The 20,915-nt window shown below is 45.5% G+C and overlaps 1 protein-coding gene across 1 annotated transcript in view; it reads left to right on the top strand.

The window, feature by feature from the left end:
- LOC119394421 (cubilin) overlaps positions 1–20,915 on the top strand; it is a 230,161-nt gene that overhangs the window by 9,356 nt on the left and 199,890 nt on the right. Inside the window, exons 3-12 of the mRNA XM_037661722.2 lie at positions 7,261–7,308; positions 7,432–7,524; positions 11,285–11,329; positions 11,413–11,451; positions 12,412–12,513; positions 14,547–14,650; positions 15,806–15,929; positions 16,294–16,462; positions 18,296–18,427; positions 19,116–19,202. Coding sequence (XP_037517650.1) covers positions 7,261–7,308; positions 7,432–7,524; positions 11,285–11,329; positions 11,413–11,451; positions 12,412–12,513; positions 14,547–14,650; positions 15,806–15,929; positions 16,294–16,462; positions 18,296–18,427; positions 19,116–19,202 — 943 coding nt within the window. The remainder of the gene's footprint in view (positions 1–7,260; positions 7,309–7,431; positions 7,525–11,284; positions 11,330–11,412; positions 11,452–12,411; positions 12,514–14,546; positions 14,651–15,805; positions 15,930–16,293; positions 16,463–18,295; positions 18,428–19,115; positions 19,203–20,915) is intronic.

Raw genomic sequence — 20,915 nt, 5'->3', positions numbered from 1 at the left:
GCGTTATACCGGATACCGTAGTGGTAAGCGTGAGAGGCCGGATAGATCGTGCCATCTGGCGACGCTGAGATCGGCCAAACAAGCCTAGAATAGTTATTGCAGAAACCTATTGCATTCTAATTTCTGCTGGAATAAATTCCTGTCGGCGTCCTAATACTGAATGAGTGGCCTTATTAAAATATTTTTCCTCAATGACAGTCGAGCGAAAACATGCAAATGTGTCTATAATTGAGGTTGCACGGAGGGTCACAAGATGTCGACGCCATCGTCCGGAGACCCGGTATTCCGTACACCCCTTTGCGTATACCGGAATAGCGTACAAGCTAAAAACCTCTTATATTAAGGTGTTTTAGTAGTAACGGTAATAGCGTACCGCAGTGGTCGGCGGGTAGTTTTTTAGTCTACAAGGCCTCTATTGGCCACATTGGCAATCTCATCAAGCTAGCGTACGCAATAGGCAATCGGGCGAACAAAAGTTTTTTTTTTTTTTTAATCTGCGTGCTGACCACGACGCTGCGGTATTTCCGTACTTACAGTACGGTATTACCGTCACTGCTAAAACACGCGACGCACTCTGTGCGGCCTTAAGACGGCCTTGTGCGAGCCATGGGACTAAGCCTGCTGTTTCAGATGAGAATACTGTCGCCTTTACACGCGCCCTCCTGGGCAGGCTACTACAATGATTTGCGCAATGCTTCACACTAAACTCATTTATCATTTATTTATTACGACAATAGCAATTCTATGGGCACTCTAGGAATATTTTTGCCGTCGACGTCGTCATGACGGTCTGCATAAAGTCCAAATCGATGGCACATCGCCCCCTGCGTGCTATGTTCCATGTGCGAGTTTATGCATGCGAGGGCCGCCGTCGATTGCTGCTCAAGCCGAGAGGAAACGCCGCCCCCATCTTTCGTCGCGGAGAAGGCGCGTGGAGATAGGAGCCAGAGAGGGGTGACTGCGTGCCTCCGGGAGGAAATGCTTACTTTGACTTGCATGGAGTGCTCTCCCGAGCCACAATCTTTACCAGGTCCCGCGTAAAGGGATGTATAAAGCCAGGAAACCGGACATTCTTCCAATAGAACTGACTTTTGAGCTAGTTGGATCGTTACGTTCATTGAAGCCGTGGCGCCAATAAGACAGGGACCACAGAAAGAGGACACAGAAGCGCACCCGTCCTCTTTCTGTGGTCCCTGTCTTATCGGCGCTATGGCTTGAATGGGAATTTTTCGTCTGGTTTCCTGTATATAGCCAGCATTTAACCAGGACCTGATTTAGAGCGTAGCGCGCGTATCTTTAGGGGGATCAGCGAACGGCTCAAACCGTTATATGTATTGCGTTCTCATCGCATTGTTTGCACTGAAGCCATAGACAGCAAGAAAGTCAGTTCGCTCGCCGCAGCTGCTGCGTTTCCGAAGGGATTGAGCCTCTAGCCTTTCTGTGCATAAAGTTCCAATTTGTTGCTATCGCATTCATTGCTTCACCCTTGTGAGATAGCTGTGACTTTATTTATTTATTTATTTATTTATTTATTTATTTATTTATTTATTTATTTATTTATTTATTTATTTATTTATTTATTTATTTCGTCACCCTCAAATCCCAAAGGCGTTACAGAGAGCAGTGCGTTATATTCATAAAAATTAACATAATTTGAGACTCAATAAAAGGAAGGGTTCCATCGATACAGTGAAGAAAAATATCAATAAATAGCGCACAGCACAAGCAGTGAGCAAAAGCTGCAGCTGAGCAATCCAATGAACGAATATCGTGCTTGCGCAGTATGTTACCCGCTCAATGATATGAACCAACTAGCCTGTAAAAAGGTCTTATAACAATTCAAGTTTGCAGAGATATTTTCCTGCAGAGAAACAAAACAATAGAAATAACGCTCAATCCAATAGCTAGTACAGGGGTGATGGAAACAAACGCGATCACTGCGGCATCTACGCGCTCTGATATTTCGCATTTATTTTGAAGCGGTTTTAACCAAGATGGTAATGAAAAGCTGCTAGAGTCATTCGTGATACAATCAAAGACCACTCTAGCATCAGAGCGCCACGCGTTTATTTCAATTGGCCATGTACGTACAAAACAAAGAACACCCGCTAAAAAAAATTGGCGTGATAAAAAAAGAACCGGCGCGCTGATCCCCCGGTGCAGCGCGCCGGTTCCTCCTTTTAAAGGGCCAGTAAACGACCCTGCGGTCCAAAATGTGTGATGGAGCGATAACTGCGCATTTGTACAATGTCAATGTGCTGCCGCATGAATTTTCTGAATAAGTGCTGTAATAAGGAAGTTACAGGCCACACAACGGCAAAGCCACGCGCATCGGCTCTACGCAGCACGTGGCACAGCCAAGACGGCCCACACCCTACATGGATGAAATTTCACATGGCCTAAAAAATATCGCCAGAAAACATGGCACGAAAGTGCTTTTCTCAGATCCTTTAAAAATGAAGGGGCTTTGCAAACAAGTAAATACCGATAAATAAAAATTGCATACACGACGTCGTCCACAAAATTCCTCTCACGTGCGTGAAATCGTATATAGGGCCGACGGGTCGATGTATAAACATTAGACTAAGGGAGCGCAGGCATGCGACTGAACTGCTTATGTCGCCCGGGCATTTAGTCGCGCACTGCCCGCGAAGTGGTTGCAAGCTTATGTGTAGCGATACCAATGGGCCGGATCTCTGCAAGTCTGGAAACGAACGAGTAATCTTGGAAGCTTTTTTCATGCTAAAAACTGACCCGGCAAGCCACGTCAGGTCTTCTACAGCGCTGAGAAATCGAGCTTTTAACGCGGTAGCGTTAAAGAGCTAGTTCCGCAGAAAGCCCGCTGTCGGCGTTGGTGTCGGCGAGGTTGGTTGCGGGCGAAAAATCATCATCATGTCCGTCACCGAAAAATCCAGAAAGATGCAAATAAAATATATAATAAAAATATGCGGTTCGAGTGAGAATCGAACCCACGCCCTCTGCGTGGCAAGCAGGTGTTCTACCACAGAGCGAAGTCATTTGTAGAATCAGCTTGGAAAAAAACACTACATGAATGGCATGCAGTGGGAAGAGTCCCCTAATGCATGTAATATTGCGTGCAGAAACGTAGTCGAGCCGGGCGTCAAAACATTTCGCGACGAGTGGGTGTTTTAAGACCCGCCCATTACAAAGCGCTCAGACATATTTAATCATCAGCAGCAGCAAAAGCATCAACAAAGTGAGCAGCTGCGTAGGTTCGCGTGTTGCCTAGGACGCGTATTGGGCCCTTCGTGGATTCGCAAAAGGAAGAATTATGCCATAGTGGGCATTGCGTAGCAGTACTTGCAGTAGGCATTCTAGGATAGCTTGAAACGGCCACTGTTACGCGCACGGACCTTCGTTTCCTTGCGGCACGGTTGAGACATGCACCGAGAACCGAAGTCAGGCTAGCAGTTGAGAAGGCGATGCGCACGGGGCCCGATTGCGCTATCGTGCTGTACATTTGAAGGCGAAGCTCAAGCGTTGGCCCCTTGGCACTGTACTTGGCACTGTACTTCAAGCAATCAAGACCTCTGGCCTCAAATTGAAGCTTGAAAATTACCGCTTTGCGTACGAGGAGCTACTGTTCTTGGGTCAAGCGATCAGCAAGTCCGGAGTGCGCCCAGACCCGCGGAAAACAGCCGCCATCGCTGCCTTCCCGCCACCCAGTAACCAGAAGGCCGTACGCCGATTCCTCGGCTTGTGCGCCTATTACAGACGCTTCGTCAATTACTTTTCACGGATCGCCGAGCCATTAACGCAACTCATGAAGACCGACGTCGAATTCACGTGGGAAACGGTGCAAGTTGAAGCACTTCAAGAACTGAAACGACACCTGCAGGTGCAACCGATACTTGCGCATTTCGACGAATACGCCGATACGGAAATCCACACCGACGAAAGCAGCGTAGGACTCGGTGCCGTCCTTGTGCAGAAGACTGATGGACTGGAAAGGGTCATCAGTTATGCTAGCTGGTCGCTATCCAAGGCAGAAGCTAATTATTCCACAACTGAAAAGGAGTCTCTGGCCATCATCTGGGCTACGTCAAAGTTTCGCCTCTACCTCTAGCAGACCCTTCAGGGTTGTGAGCGACCGTCACGCCTTGTGTTGGCTAGCTAACTGGAAGGACCCTTCAGGTCGCCTCGTACGGTTGAGGCTGAGGCTTCAAGAATTCCACATTACCGTGATTTACAAGTCCGGAAGAAAGCACTCTGACGCCGACTGCCTGTCTCGTGCCCCCGTCGACCAACCGCCGCACGGCGACCAGGATGACGACTATTTCTTGGGAACCATAAGTGCCGACGACTTCGCCGAACGACAGCGAGCCGACCCGGAGCTCAGAAGCCTTATGGAATAACTCGAGGGTAGTACCGCCGTCGTTCTGAAGATATTCACGCGACAACTAGCGTCGTTTTTCCTGCGAAACGGCGTTCTAAAGAAGAACTCGCCACTTCGAGCCGACTACCTTCTCGTCCCGCCCTCAGCATTGCGACCAAAAGTCCTCCAGGCCCTACACGACGACCCCACGGCTGGACACCTCGGTGTTTCCCGCACCATCGCCAGAAAAAAAGGAAAAGTACTACTCGCCGCGCCTTGCCGCCGATGTCACTCACTATACGTAAAGACGTGCCGAGACTCCCAGCGACGCACGACACCACCGACTAGGCCAGTCGGACTTTTGCAGCCTATCGAGCCACCTCGCCGGCCGTTCCAGCAAATTGGGATGGACTTACTGGGGCCGTTTCCGACGTTGAATTCCGGAAACAAATGGATCGTCGTAGCTACCGACTACCTCACCCGCTACGCCGAGACAAGGGCCCCGCCCAAGGGCAGTGCCGTCGAGGTAGCCAGCTTCTTCATTTAGAACATCGTCCTGCGTCATGGTACCCCAGAGGTCCTCATTACTGACAGAGGTACGTACTTTACTGCGGAGCTAACCCAGGCAATCTTGAGGTACAGCCAGACAAGTCAACCACCCACAGACCAATGGCCTCACCGAGCGTCTAAATAAGACCATCGCCGACATGCTGGCCATGTACGTCGACGTCGAGCACAAGGCTTGGGATGCCATTCTTCCGTATGTGACCTTCGCATACAACACAGCCATACAAGAAACGACGCAGATGACGCGTTAAATGTTTGTCTACGGAAGGAGCCCAGCATCGACGCTCGACACAATGCTGCCAACTGCCACCGACGAAGACAACCTCGACGTCGTCACGTGTTTGCAACGCGCCGAAGAAACTCGGCACCTCGCCCGCCTGCGCATCAAGAACCAGCAGAGGGTCGACAGCGATCACTATAACCTTCGACGATGCCACATGGAGTACCAACCCGGTGGCCGCGTGTGGGTCTGGACGCCGATACGTCGACGGGGACTTAGCGAGAAGCTTCTTCGTCGATACTTCGGGCCATACAAGGCGCTCCGACGTCTCGGCGCCCTTGAGTGCGAGGTCATCCCTGACAGCATTACGAACTTTCAACGACGCCGCGCACGACCTGAAGTCGTCCATGTCATGCGCCTTAAGCCGTTTTTTGCGCGTTAGCGAACCTGGGAACTGTACTTCTTACTTTATTATTGCACTTTATATCTGTACCCACTTGAATTTTCTGTTTAAGCATCGGGACGATGCCTTTTCAGAGGGGGGCAATGCCACAAGCGCTCCTCTCTTTCTATGTTTTACGTTGCCGCCCCCTTACACGCGTTACTACTGCCTTGCGCAAGCCGCGCCAGAATGTCTGGGAATGTTCCAGGTTGTAGTAGATGATTTTGTTAGGATTACGCACATGACGCGATTAGTCAAGATTATTCGAGAGCTTGCGCGACCCCGAGCGATGAGGCTCGAATGTTCGATGTCGCATGCATAAATGCCGACGCGTCTTGCCGCGGTTCAGTTTTTCGACGGCCGACGCTCTGTTCGCCGCTCTCAGCGCACAGTGTGTATTGCTGTAGTTTGAGTTTTCTTTCCCGGCCACAAGGTGAGCCAAATAAAGAGTTTCATTTTGGACACGCCGATTGCTGCCTTCGTCGACGTCACGACCCTGTGACAATATCGTAATGATAGGGCGATGACATTCCAAGCAGCCCCGTCTAAGCCTTATGGAAAGTGATTACTTTGTGTTTGAAGTTATATTCTGTAAAGCTTAACTGTATTCTTTTTTTTTTACTTTTGTGAGTTTGTATAGTACGTACATAACCGGTAATTAACGTTTTTCCGTGCCATGCTCAGCATTTGCCTGCATTTTTACATACATAACCTGCATTCAAAAGAGTGTTTCTCAGACGGCAGAATGGAGTGAATAAAAATAAGAGCCATCAAGTTTACAACTGTATTGTCAGTGATGGCACAGTGCGTGTTATACTTGTGAAAAACAAAGTCAACACACTGAGCTCTCCAGAACAGTCGTGGACACATATCTCAGAAAATACAGTGCTTTCTACCCTTGTGTGCTGTTTTCGTTTGTGTGCATTTTTACGACGCTGGCGCCTAGCAGCCACGAAAAAATATCCTGCATTCGTAAGTAATTGATTGCAAGTGAGGCGTTTCCCACACACGTTCGCAAGAAGGCGTATTACAGCATTATCTTAAGAATATTGAGCCCATTATCAGCTGTAACGCAGCCATATCGCATTGTACTTCCTAATTGCTAGCCAAAAGGACATTTCTAAAGCAAGATGTTTGCACAACTTAGATGTGTAGCCATGGTGGTTCTTATTACTGGTACCTTTCCGGGTACGCTATTTGTATAATTGGCGCGCAGGTGTCCGAGCTCACATGCTTTTCTTTTTAAGTTCGAGTGTCTCGTGTGTGTGTGAGTGGTTTTTTTGTTCTTATTGTTTATTTTTTGTCTCTCCCCCTGTTCACCAACCCCAGTGCAGGGTAGCATACCGGATACTACCTTCTGGTTGGCCTCCCTCCCTTCGCCTTCTCTTTCTCTCTCTACTACGAGTGTCTACGCCAAGCGCCATAATGTCCCTAAAAATATGTAAAATCATCACGGAGTCCTAGGCTACTTTGCGTGTCTGGTCATTATTTGCAGTTCTTTTTAACTCAATAAATTCTCGCCTATCGGGTGCCACTTTCCTTGTACACTTCGGTGTTTTATGTTCTCAGAGAATTAAGGCATTCGACATGTCCACGAATAGTTGACGAAGATTAAGCCAGTACCAGTGTTAGAGCTTAGCTTCCGCAATCATCGCAAATGCTTTGCCCGCTTGTAAATGTGTCTTCTAATTACAGGTCTCAGAGGCAGCGCGGACTATTGAACCAATAGCGACGAACACTCAGGTACTAGTAATTGTTCGTGTTCTCACTGTCTCCTAGTATATGCCATTCTCCCACGTAATGCTGTTGTACGTGGTAATTACGTTTGTGCCTCACTAAATCGTTATTTCCTGCACGGCGCTGCAGCTGCAAGAACTGGCAGAAACTGTGGAGACCGTGACGACGCTGCGCTCGCAAATGGGCCAGTTGAGCACAAAATGTCAACAGCTGCAAACGAAGGTGCGTGTAATAAGGTCCTGTTTTGTCTTCTCTTTCTTCTATTCTCTTTTTTTTCTTTTTTTTTTAATGCTCGCATCTGATATGGTGCGAGTAGTATGCGAGTAATTTGCGGGAATATTGCGCGCCAGTTTATGGATTGCTCAAAAGACGAGTGTACTTCTACTCTAATCATATTTTAACAACGCCGTCTTTTTTTGTCTTTTTTTTTTGTAGCCGCGAGGAAACGCTACGAAGCCGATACGAACAAGACAGCCGCATAATCTCAGGTGTATGCCGTCTCCTAGTGCGAACCGGAATTCTGAAATCCAGACAATGTTGGTTTGGAGAAAAGGAAGACTAAAATGAAATCATAGATAATAATAGCCTGGCAACAAAAAGAACACTGCTAATGAATTTAGCGAGCTATACCCGTCGCATTTCTGATTGTAGCGATCTATTTTTTTTTACGTAAATGTGCTGTAAACAAGACGACAAAGCAAAATTACATTTTCGTTGTTGGTCTATAGGGACGTTAGTACTTACGTAAATATCCTAACACATACCATTATATATAATATCATAGCCTAGTCATTGCTGCATTGAGCGGAAATAGAGAGGAAAACACTGCTGAGATGGCACTCAGAACTACTAAGTGAAAGCTTCAAAATTCATATCTAAAAGCACTGCTGGGTAGGATAACTTATAATTTTTCTTCAGAACTGACAGTAATAAACCTTACATGTTAGATATCATCTTTGCTGCATGTTTTTAACTCTTGTAACTCAGACCTCGAAACAAGTGGATTTATATATTTGGAGGAATGTGTATACGTCATAGAATTGTGCATGACATGCGATAAAGCCGTGTCCTTGCAAATGTAGAACTGGGTAGGCACCTTTGTTTTGGGTCGCTGCAGCAACGTCTATGTCTCTTTTTTAATCTCTTCTCTAGACATTGAAAGCATGGTTAACAGGTTGGGGTTCATCTCCAAGCCTCCTTGTCTTTGATTATCGTGCCTGTCCCTACAAGCCATCAGGCCAATAGTTGTGCTTGTTGTGCTGATGCAAGAGCATTTACAAGCACTGTACATACTCTACTTAAACTGTACTGTACAACAAAGTACATTGCTATGAATTACTGTGCACTGCAGAGAAGAAGACGAGAGCTGGTCATGTGTCGTTGTTAGTAATGAATATGGGGAAGTTATACTGACGGTGTTCAAAATGTTGATGCTCATACAGCTACTCAAACTCCTGGGGAAGGTCGGTCTGAAATTTACTGCGCGCTCCTGTGAGCAAAAGCTTCCCGCGAAGCTTTTCTCAGAATAAGGTGTGCATACGCTGTCTAAGCTGCAGTAGATAAAAGTAACCAGTCTCGTTTAGATAATAATCTTGAGCTTGATGAAAAATTGGCGCTGATGCCGACGCCTTAAGAAAGGGACACGTAAAGCAACTTTGCATGTCGGAACGTGGCTCCTATAATAAGATCTGGGGTTTTGCGTCCCAAAACCATGATATAATTATGACAGACGCCGTAGTGGAGGGCTCCGCAAATTTCGACCGTCTGGTGTTCTTTAACGTGTGCTGACATCGCACAGTACACCGGCCTCTACCATTTCGCCTCCACCGAAATGCGACCGCCGCAGCGTGGATCGAACCCGCGACCTTCGAGTCAGTAGACGAGCACCGTAACCACTCCTTCACCGCGGCGCACGAAACGTGGCTCCGGCGATATTATCTGTTCAACGACATTTCATAATTTCAATCCTGCGTCTTCTCCTGAACTACTGGCGAAAGTGATGGCGCTAACCATAGAGTTTCGTACAATAACCTAGAGAGGAAACTGGCGCTGCGATCGTTCAACCACCATCGGAATGATGGGAAGTACAGGTTTCGGATGGGATTTCGTTAGATAGCGAACTGTCTACGAATCTTTTTCTACAGTTACAGTTTTCCTTCTTTGCGAGGCGTAGGCAGTGGCGTGCGTTGCAAAGCACTCAAGCACTGCCTTGTAGTTCAAAGAGTCTGAAGACCGCTAGCTGTTTCTTGCTTTGCTGCCGCGTTGCACCTTTACAGGTTGTATTTGACAGTTTTAGCAAAGCGCCGTGCACTCACCGCTGCGCATAGATGTAGCGTCCCATGTCAGTGCAGAAAATTGCGTAGAGTTCAGGTTTTGTGATAAGCGCTACTTGTCAAAACTCTTTCAAATCGACTGCAAAACGACGGCGAAGCTAAGTAGGCTTACCATCACGCTCCACTGACTTCACAACAAAACGAGAGATGCGTTGGGGGCAGACCACTTGGACAGACGCACCTGGCATCGCAGCAGATGATACGTTGAGTGTTTCTCACTCAATACGGTACTGTTATTTTCATAAATAGATAATGCGTACTTTTGAGGGAAAGACAGGCGCGTTTGTTTTAAGTGTTGTAAAGAAAATAATTCATTATATTGTGATGCCAAATCTGGAACACAATCGCAGAGCAATGCATACCCTGGTGGTTGAATTTGTCCAGGTTTCAGTTTCATCTCACGGTCACACAAACTTTTTGCAATAAGTTTTACGTACAAAGGAAAGAAGCAAGTTTTAATTGGAAATACCTTCATATCACTTTGTTTTACACTCGTCAAACAAGCGTCGCGTATCTCAAGAACCTAATCCATCCGAAGCAGATCAGAAGCCTGTACTTCCCATCATTCCCGTGGTGGTTGAAGCGCCGCTCAAGGAGCCCGCGTAGACACTAGCGCCAGATTCCCCTCTAGGTATTATTGTGAGAAACGCTATGGCGCTAACCTAACGATGGCGTACAAAGTGGTAGCGCTTTATCTTGGGCTAGTTTTAAGCACGTAGCGCTCCCATCTTGTCGTCTATCCAGTGTCCCATGTCGATTGGTCGCGCTCAACATCAAGGGGGCAATACAGGCGTAAAACAAGGCCTGCAATGCTCAAAACCGGGTTAAAGTAAGCGAACAAAGTTTAACGTAATAAAATTAACTGAAATAACCAAGAAGTAATGCGCAATAACTAACTTAAGAACGCTAAAAACGCTTTGGAAACATGCGGCTGACACCCGTGTCGCGCAAGAGAGGGCGCCATTGCCCCGCCGAGCGCAGGATTGCTCCTGCGACTGGTCAGGCTGCCCCGACGCTCTCGTTTGCATCTGCTGGCGCGCACATCGAACTCTACCATCGGCGCTACTCCGGCGCTTCGTCGCTACATCTAAAGGGGGAAACAACCTGAAGGAACTGGCTGCAGATGACCTCAACTGCCGTAACAAGCAGGAAATCGATGAGGCGCAGCAAAAAGTGGCACGCATGTCGCACACCAAGTTTGCGAATCTACCTAACAAGATTCTACTCGTGTCGGGGAAACCGTACATGCTTACTGACGTCATTGGTGGTTTGAACACTAGGAATGGCAGTCGCTGGGTGCCACTGCTACGCACTTAGGGTTCACAGTAGCGGAGCTGCATTTAGCGCAGGATTTAGAACTGCGTCAGTCACTATACAGGAAAAAAAAACATTTTTCTTGGGGATTGGGCCAGCTTGTACGACGACATACTAACTACCTCACCCCGCCACTCGTTAATTTTGTATTTTTTAGAACATTTGTGTTGTGTGGGTAACAGTCACAGAATAATTTTGATCGCAATTGGCTCATTACGTTAAGCTACAAAGGTAACCCAAGCCACAGATTCGGTCCTAATAGGATTCTACAGCAATTGAAAGTGCTCGTGTGACACTTATGGGAGAGAGCTTAACATAGACATTCTTACGTGCAGGTTCGGAGGTTAGAGGCGAATTTCACTCGGGTGGTGAGAGTATCCGTAAGTACGCTCTTACAGCAAACGAGCACGTCAACCGACGGCGGGCAATTTTTAGCAATCGAACATCTGTTTACTCGTTTCAGATAAACCGGCTGGTGACGGCGCTTCGAAGACTCCGCAATGTAAGATATTTTTCGATGAATTTTCTTACGGCTATCAGTCCGAAGGCTCACCGCCAATAGTTACCCCGCATTCCTAATGTCACTAGTTTGTGCTTGATCAGTGCATCACGACGGCAACTGTTACGAAAGAGAAGTAGCCGGCGGCGCACCAACTTCTCCTTATATACATTTATTCAAAAAAAGAAAAAAGAAAAAACTAGGCACCGGCTCTTATAAGTCAACTACGGAGATAAATTCCAAGCTGTGCTTTTTACTAAACCATCGACGAACTGTAAGTAAAGCAATTGATGGTACTTCTGTCAACTTGTCAGCGCACCGAATTTCAGCATTTCATCTGTTGTGGTGTCTAGGCAACAAAGGCCAATTTTCTCATTATTTCGATGCAAACAACTGACAGATACGAGCTGCCTTTCCCTGTTAGTATGAGCGACAGTACTTAAAAAGAGAGGAAATAACAGAATATGAGAGAGATTTGATAAATGCTTGAACTTCTTCTTCGTCAGCCTAGCAGACGTCTTTCATCATCGTCACTGCTCTTCATGAGCTGGCGCTCGCTCGAAGCCATCTGTTATTTTTCATTCATAATGTTCCATTAAAAGAGTGTTGCTTTCGGACGTCTCGTCTCTTGTCCCACAAGACAGCCTGATAGCCGGTGGACCTTGAGGTCCACAACAATAATTATTGAATATTAGTTTGCTGAAAGCACGACAATCAACATGACACCACGGAGAGTCAAAAAGACAGAGCTGTGCTCCTCTTCTTTTTTTATTATTCGGAACTTTCATGCTCAGCAAATCATTTAAACTTCTTAGGTCGCATTCATTATTCTTTCGCGCGACCAGTATTTTAGGAAAGCTCTCTTATCTGCACAGCAAACAGAATGTCTTGAGAATAAGGCATTTAAAACCAGCATGTGTTTTGTTTACCCAAGTTTTAAAATAAGCTCCGTTTCACATCCAGGGTCTGAACCAAGATCCCTGTGCCTCAAATCCATGCAGCCACGGTGGCACATGCATTGGTCGCTTCAACGCATTCACCTGCATCTGTCCACCGTCATGGGAGGTATGTCAAGGTCCATTTCTTTCTTTTTTTCTCTATACAAGCCATTGCTATGAAATACACTATGCACTTGTAGCCATCGCTTCCACGGCACATATGAGCTCAATGAACTGTATACGTTGCAAAAATTTCACTGGAATACTCATTACCTAATAATGTGATTATCACTTTTACAATGGCACTGGAGACATGCGAAAACGCCAACGCGTACATTGAACCGATATTTATGGGTGTGCGAATATTCTAAACTTGGAATATTCGATCCGAATACTTGAGCATTCCACTCGATTTGCAAGTCACTGTTAGTATTCGAATTATTCGAACACCACAAAACTTCACAACAAGTATCCAAATCAGCACAAAGAATTGAATACCTGTGATAAGTTGCACGTATGTTGATGCCCAAATAGGCAAATTAATTCCAGCTTCCCCCGCCTTCCAATGCGCTTTTGTAAGTGTCATGCCAATGTTAAAGTGTAGTGACCAGAGCATTGCATTGTGCATGAGGCCGAGAACATTGTTGCAATAGAGTGCCGAAAGTATACTGAACAAAACCACCAAGACATGGGGAGAGCTACTGCGATATTCAAAAGAAAGTCTAAAAATAAGGAAACCCAACATTATTCGGTGGCATCCTACAATGAAACACATGCTATGAACATTGCGCCAGTCAGTTCTCACTGAGCCTTCCAAATGAAAAAGCATGCTTAGGGTATTTGACTCTGACAACAAGATTTACACGTCAGCACTACTGAGCGGCTCTTTCCCTTGTCTGAAGAAACGGTGACATGCACAACGGTGTAGCTGCTTCCCTAACATTCCAAGCAGCTTGCTATCCTTCGTGACAACATTAAATAACTGCATATCTGGTACCGTAAAACCATAGTGTTGTAAATGCATGGACATCCTTGATATTTCTTGCTGTACAACAAGCTTACTTTTTAATATCTTGTTGGTGAACTAAAATTGTTTTTCAAGAGTCAGCAGTTGTGCTATTTGTATTGGAAAATATTTGAAAATATTTTATTCGACTTGCGCTCGGTTTTCACCACCATAATTCGCTTGGAAGATGAAAATTTGTTATTCGGACACCCCTACTATTGTATACACCGTGCGTTTAAAAATATTTTTTCATTATTATTCAATGTATTTATTCTCGAGGATTATGTCCTTTTCTGTGGTCTCCCCATTTCCTTTTATTCTTAATTTGTGTTCTCTTGTTCTCTACGGCATGCATGAATCCGCCAGCTAGTCAGCCATAAAAGAGGTTGATTCCCTGTATGTTTTACAGTCAAACCCGCATAAATCGAACTGAATAAAAAAGGGCACTAGTGATATATTGTATAATTTGTCATAAAGCTTTTAATCAATTTTTTATATTTTCGACCCGAATTTTCGTGCGTAAGTTGGCTTCACGGGAATGGTTCACGATAATGCAAAAAAGGCTGCTTAGGGCAACACAAGCGGATGTTTTCTTTATTTATATGTCTTGTGGAGATTGTAGGTGGCGGTGGGGTTATATGCAGGAGCGGGCTGCAGACGAGAAAATGCGGTATCGATAGGGCTCTCGTAATCAAACCGCTCACTCTCCGAAATGCTTGAGGGAATGTCCTCTTCCGTGTGAAAAAGCCGACTTCTTGAGAGCGAACGTCAACTTCTTGTGGCGTTTCGCACTGTCCAATGTTCGACGTATCAAGTGTTCTGGCTCTTTTCGTTCGACGTAGCCGTAAATTTTCCTACGCATTGACGTTAAAGCAATGGCGTGTTCGAAAGTAGTTCAATATAAAGGATAATTTGATTTAGCCGAGTTCAATGTAGTTGGTTTTTGACTTTACAATTCTCGGCCCGTTCTCGTGATACTTTCCTTACTTAACTGTTTCCTTTATAAGAGGTACGTGCTTAACAGCCCATCAATATATCGAGCTGACTGCATTGAGATGACGAAGCAATCCCCACCGCGGCGTCATTCAGCTGTAAATGGAACCTATAGAGTAACAGGAGTGCAGACCATGACTTTGAGATTTCTTGTCTCATAGGGACCTCGGTGCGAAGTGGACGTGGACGAGTGCTCCCACTTGGCGGGAAGTGATCTCGGCTGCCAAAACAACGCGCGGTGCATAAATACGCCAGGAAGCTACCGGTAAGCACCTTCACTGGCGGCTAATTGTAAAGCTGTTGGAAACCACTAACTAACCCTGTAAAAATTGGTGTATCGAGATTTTACAGGGAAACCTGTCATGAGATCACAGCAACAGCAGATTTTGGTCGCGTAGATATCCGCCGCCGTCGCCGGTGTGCGCATCCGCTATCGCGCGCAATGAGGGGGCGGCCGCCCCCCAGACACCTAAGAAAGGGGGGGGGGGTCAAAGTCTGCCCCATACGTTGACATAATAGGAATGGGGGGGGGGGCACCGCGATGAACCTCCGCCTCCCCCCCCCCCCCCCTGGAAGAGGCACCCTGCGCACGCCTATGTATGCAATGACAACCTTTCTAAGGTTCCGTGCACCAAGTTGCTACGTTATTAGGTATATGCGGAGTTCTATGCCGCAAAAGTAATTTAGGATATGATGGACTAAGTGCAAATGAAGTTTCCCCACAGGTACAACTAGTGCAATTAGTTTTTTCCTACACCTGATAACTGCGCAATATTCAAATAAAATAATTTGCCACTCCAGTTCTTTGTGTGCATCCCGTTGTGCTAGTCCAGAGCTTGTACAATTGTTCCGAATCCCGGTGTTTCTTGCATTCGTCTCTAGTCACCGATTCCGACGATTGAATCCTTGGACTGTCACAACCTGAATGTCAAGCTGATTTGATTATGCGCGGTGAACGCTACTATGTGCGCCCGCGTACCAGCTGTTCTCTCTTTCTTCCTCACTCTCTATTCTTTTCCTGTCTCTCTCCCTCGCACACGTGCAGAGTGGCAAATCAATTGCGACCTGGTAAACCTACTTGCCTTTCCTTTGCATTTCTTCTTCTCCTGTCGAGTGGAGGTGCGTTAGTAACTAGAATGGCAGCATTCGGTGACAATTTCGTTTATATGCATGACGTAGAAAGCGCGTAATCGATGTGCATGCGGCATTTGCAGCTCCCGACATCCTTTCCGCAGGGATAACGCTCGACAGCTACGTTGATGAAAGGAAGAGCATGCTCTAATGCCGATTACGATATTAGCCATAGTTATAAATCTCGTTCGTGTAAGGAGGTTTTTATAGGACGAACGTCTTGAACAACAGTCGAAGCTGCCTTGATCACGTTTTTCTTTTGTCGCTTCTTTTTTCACTGCTATTGCAGCTGCGAGTGCGCCCAAGGGTTTTACGGGGCTCGTTGCACCGAGAGTCAGGATAGCTGCACGACAACGAGCTCGCACTCACTCTGTGACCACGGGACCTGCGTCAGCCTGCCACGGACCAACAATGTAAGCACTTACTCTAAAACAAGCATTTCTGGTTGCTCTGCATGTTGCAGGAATTTTTATGGGACAAACGGCTGGCTGGCTGGCTGACTCGCTGGCGAGATAGATAGATAGATAGATAGATAGATAGATAGATAGATAGATAGATAGATAGATAGATAGATAGATAGATAGATAGATAGATAGATAGATAGATAGATAGATAGATAGATAGATAGATAGATAGATAGATAGATAGATAGATAGATAGATAGATAGATAGATAGATAGATAGATAGATAGATAGATAGATAGATAGATAGATAGATAGATAGATAGATAGATAGATGCGATTAAAGTGGTTCCGTGGTGCTCCGTTTGCCCGCAGCCGCCGTACATGTGCCTGTGCGAACAAGGTTGGACCAAGGGTTTCGGCCAGCCGTCGTGCTCCGTGGATGTGGACGAGTGCAGTACGGGTCATCATTTCTGCTCAAGAAACCCGCCCGTGGCCTGCATCAACTATCCGGGAGGCTTCGGATGCGCACCATGCCCGAGTGGTAAGATTTACGTTTAGTTCATTCACTCTTGTGAGTATCTGCATGATAGTGTGGCGAAAGAGAAAATTGGCAACTCGGCGTTTGTAGCGCAGAGCTACGAAGAAATCCAGATCGGCTTTATTTCCATCACTTTTGTGTTGATGGAAATTAGGCCAGTATCATTATTATTATTAATATTATTTCTCTTAAATGAAGCCTTTTGGCTGACGAAAACAAGAAAAGGGCGACACCTTGCGCCACCTTGCTCGCCGCTGCCTCGCGGGATTCAGCAGGACTAATTGGCACAACACGGCAATATCATCAGTTTTCTTTATTAGATTTGAAGGTCCCGTAATTTTGAAGCAAGGTAATGAAAAGAGAGCAGGAATCAAGATAAAGCAACAAACATGACATCCTTCTAAAATGAGGCAACACCCGAAATCTGAAAAAGCGTCTGCGTGCCTCCTTATGCGCCCGGCAGGGGAAGCACAAAATTGAGGCTTGACGGGATATAGGCTAGTGCACAAGTCACGCTGCTGAAAATTAGGCGTACTTAGGCGCAACACCTTGTTGGCATGTTTCACGCGTTTCAGGGTAGTTCACATACATGCATATAGGTAAAAACAGATCTCGCAATATGCTTACTGAAATGGCACGTATCTTAATAGTTGGTGCAAATAAATGTGCGGCATTAACCACATTTTACACACCACATCAAACGCAATATCATACGACAGTCAGACAATATCAGCCGTGGTTAAAACTTGGCAAGCTCGTACAATCCGAAGTCGGTCACCTGAAATGATTGACAAAAACATTTGCAGCAAATCCTCTCAGTGATCAACAAACAATGAAAATATGTTTAAAAATGAGAAAGAATACACTAAAGGAATGCAGTTGTCAAAGAATTTTCCAGGCCTGGCGGGGATTTAAAAATTGTGCAGGAAAATTTTTGCCCTCATATTCGTAAAAAGAAACCAAAGTTCTTGTGTTAGAACCGTTTCTAGAAGCGGGTACTAGTTTGTCGATACTTTGAAGTCATTGCAAACAAGCAAAATTTTAGAGTGTTCATAGATATTCAAGCTTTAATATGGCAAATGGAAAGGAGTACTTGGGAACAAAAGCTTTGCCAGTTTGGCTACCGAATAATGACAGAAAAAAAAACGAGGCTGTCTTAAATCATTACTATTAAAAGCGATAAAATAAAGCTATGTTATGGTACTTCACTGAAGATAGGGCTTCGGCCATTTCTTTCCTGGTGCATTGCGTTCTACATGTGCAGCAAAAAAAAGAACAACAAATCCCACCTATCTCAATCTGACATTTTTCTAACATACATCTGTTCAGCGCTCTACCTGAATTTATTTCGCGCCCGATGGGCTGGTTAACAGCACGTGGAATGAAGGGCTACAGCTAATTTTGGCTGTATACATGGCATATTTTTGAGCGCATGTTCATAGCTTTCTTCCAGAAGTTCTCAGCACACGGTGCACTAAGTCTTTCATCGCTTTAAAGTGCAATGTGGTATTTTCTTAGAGAGTGTCATAACCGCAATCACATACTAGAGATTTCCTGCTGAACGTCAGTAGAAGGCAGTGAGAGAAATTCATACCGGTCGTTTGTTTTTGCTGTTGTTTCATTTCTTGCTCATTTCCTGGTTTACGAAGTCTTAATGCCACTGGAACGGCGGCATTGTAGTATGCGATAAACCTAATTTAACATTCCAGCTTATCGCGGAATTCCCGTATGTTCATTACAAATGTATTGATTGCCGGCGCCGAATCTCATATGACCTGCGAATCGCTATTTTCATCACAGGCGCCCCGCATATGTCCTATTCTCGATGTCTTTCAGGTTATTCGGGAGACGGCTACACCTGCTCCGATATCGACGAGTGTCTCGTCAACAATGGCGGTTGTTCCCAGAATCCTCGCGTAGACTGCTACAACACCGTGGGCTCCCGCTTCTGCGGTCCTTGCCCCCCAGGTTAGTGCAGTATGGACCTTCTTTCTACGTGTATATTGCATATAATACCGGGGAAAGAGGGCCACCGTAGCTTCGTTGGTAGAACATCGCAGGCCTAATGAGAAGGATGCGGGTTCGGTTCCCACATCCTCACGCAGGGTTGTCTTTTTCGTCCACGTTAATTCTTTTTCTTGTATCTCATAATTAGTACACCTGAAATAAAAACTACAATTGGCACCACCTATTTTCTTAGCTTCATTATCTGTTGCCCTCATATGGCTCTTTGCAGAGTTTACCCTTGGTTCAGTAACAGAAGATAACGAGCCGGGTGATCCATTTTCTTTTTTTATAATGCGTAATAAGCACAGGACATGGGGACAAAGGAAACCCCCCTCATAAGATGTAACTTTTGAAACTGCAGAATGTCACTCCGTTAACTTTCAGGAGTGCATGGCAGCAGACCGGACATGCGTCTCCTTAACCTTTCTTATTTTCTCTACTTCTCTAACTTGAAATTTAGTACTGTTTCTCTTCAAGGTACCACTCATAGCCCTATATCAAGCGCTTCTTTCACTAACGCCAACTAGAACGATGTAATCTACGCTTTACATGGTTCTTGCCTTCGAGTCATAGTTTTACTTTTTCTGCCATACCTCTCCTCCTCCTCCTCTATCATACCTAGGCTTGGCATTGCTATCTTTATACGCAGGATACGTTGGTGACGGTGTGAGCTGCAGTTACGTTGGCGCTTGCAACGTCAATAATGGAGGCTGCAGTCCCATAGCCACGTGCATTGGTAAGTGTGTCGCAAAAAATACGCACCATTAAGTCATCTCAACGCTAAAATTTCATATTTTATGGGACTTATTTCGTAGGCACCGAACGTACACACCATAAATGATGAATCTCAGCGGAAATGTAGACTTGGGCGAATCAATCGTACGCAGTCTCACAAGGTAAAGTTATTGAAATCTAAAATTTCCAGCCATCCGTTAGTCGTGTGAAGCTAGAAGCGAAATCACTACGGATTTCTCAGGAATAAGTCTTCTTAGTTCACCGAAAATTGATCGAGAATTGTCATCCCAAACATATCCAAATTCTTTTGCACTGTGGTACACGCACATACCCATTTTTAACGCTTATTTTGCGCGATAGCAAATGGTTTTAATAGATACGCTGTATATGCCGAGGCGGAACAGATGTCCGTATAGCGCAAGTATGTGCCTCAGAAATTGGACAAAGCGTAGCACCCACCACCGCTGCAATAAAAATGAAGAAATGTCCGCGCGCATAAACTTATCTGCCACAGAAATTGGGCAAACCCCACGACTCACCTCCGATCCACTAATAAAAATATGCATGCTGCTCAAGTGGAGGAGGACGGAAGGACACGAATGTAGCATACGCTACATTCAAAAGGGACGTTCTGTGCCTTTCATGAAAGTTCTATGCCTTTCATCAAAACTCAGTGCCATCTCTGTGCCGTGTGATACACACCTTCGCTGATCATCCACATTCATGGAGTAGAATAGCTGGGTGATAAACACAGTGATAAAACCTGGCACCGACCCTTCCAGCTTTGCTGGTGAAGCATCTCCGCAGAGTTTAGGGGCGGTGATTTTATTCGACCGTCCTCACAAAATGTAACAGGACAAGCCTAATGATGCCGGGTGTGCGTTCCAACACATGTATGCGCTGCACGACCTAAGCTACTTTATCTTTGAGAAGCAGTGCAAAAAATTGCTTCATAACTTAAAATGGTTGTTATAATTTCGTGTAGTAAGTTCGTAGTGATCGTAAGGGATGTAGTAATACATGCTCGCGGTTTTCCGTAACTTCGTATTAGCTTCTTTATCAGACCTTGTGCAAGGTTAGGTACACCGGTATGATGTTCGAATGCATGATTACAAATGCCATTGCAAAAACAACGGAACATAAAGAGAAAGAAACACGCAAGACAGCGCGCGCGCCCTGGGTCATTTTCTCTCTGTTTCTTCCCTTGTTGTCGTGCTGGTATATTTAAATATGAACTGATTACAACACACCCTTTTTTGTGCCTTACTGCGATGTTTCAAATTTACTACGACGACTGCGCCAAGGAAAATTGTGCAGAGTCAGTTCTGACATACTCTTCTTCAGTCGAGTTCTATTGGTTTTCACATTCAATGAAAAGTTGTCGGTAATTGTCTCAAATAGCTAAGTCGCGAGTCTTTGTGGCTACAGTTCGCCCACGGTCTCTAGAATGCATCGGCTTTAACGCAGATTTTATTTCGTTGTTAAAAGTATTACCTATATTTCATCTAAGCAATGTGTCGTCTCTCTTCTAAACCCTCCAGGTGTACTGCGTTATTGAAATGAAGGTGTAGGGAAGTTTTGTAAAATGGAACAATCCTTTGGGAAATAGGACTCTTGGCTTGCAGACTTCCTATTTTTCATTTCTCTGGGAAACCAATCTACATTCTGTTTTAAAATTCCATACAACCAACAGCTCTGCGGGCACGACGGTCTC

The sequence above is a fragment of the Rhipicephalus sanguineus genome, chromosome 5 (genome assembly GCF_013339695.2).
Source record: "Rhipicephalus sanguineus isolate Rsan-2018 chromosome 5, BIME_Rsan_1.4, whole genome shotgun sequence".
Taxonomy (NCBI): domain Eukaryota; kingdom Metazoa; phylum Arthropoda; class Arachnida; order Ixodida; family Ixodidae; genus Rhipicephalus; species Rhipicephalus sanguineus.
The sequence above is the reverse complement of the archived record's forward strand: the minus strand, read 5'-3'. Positions and strand labels throughout refer to the sequence as shown.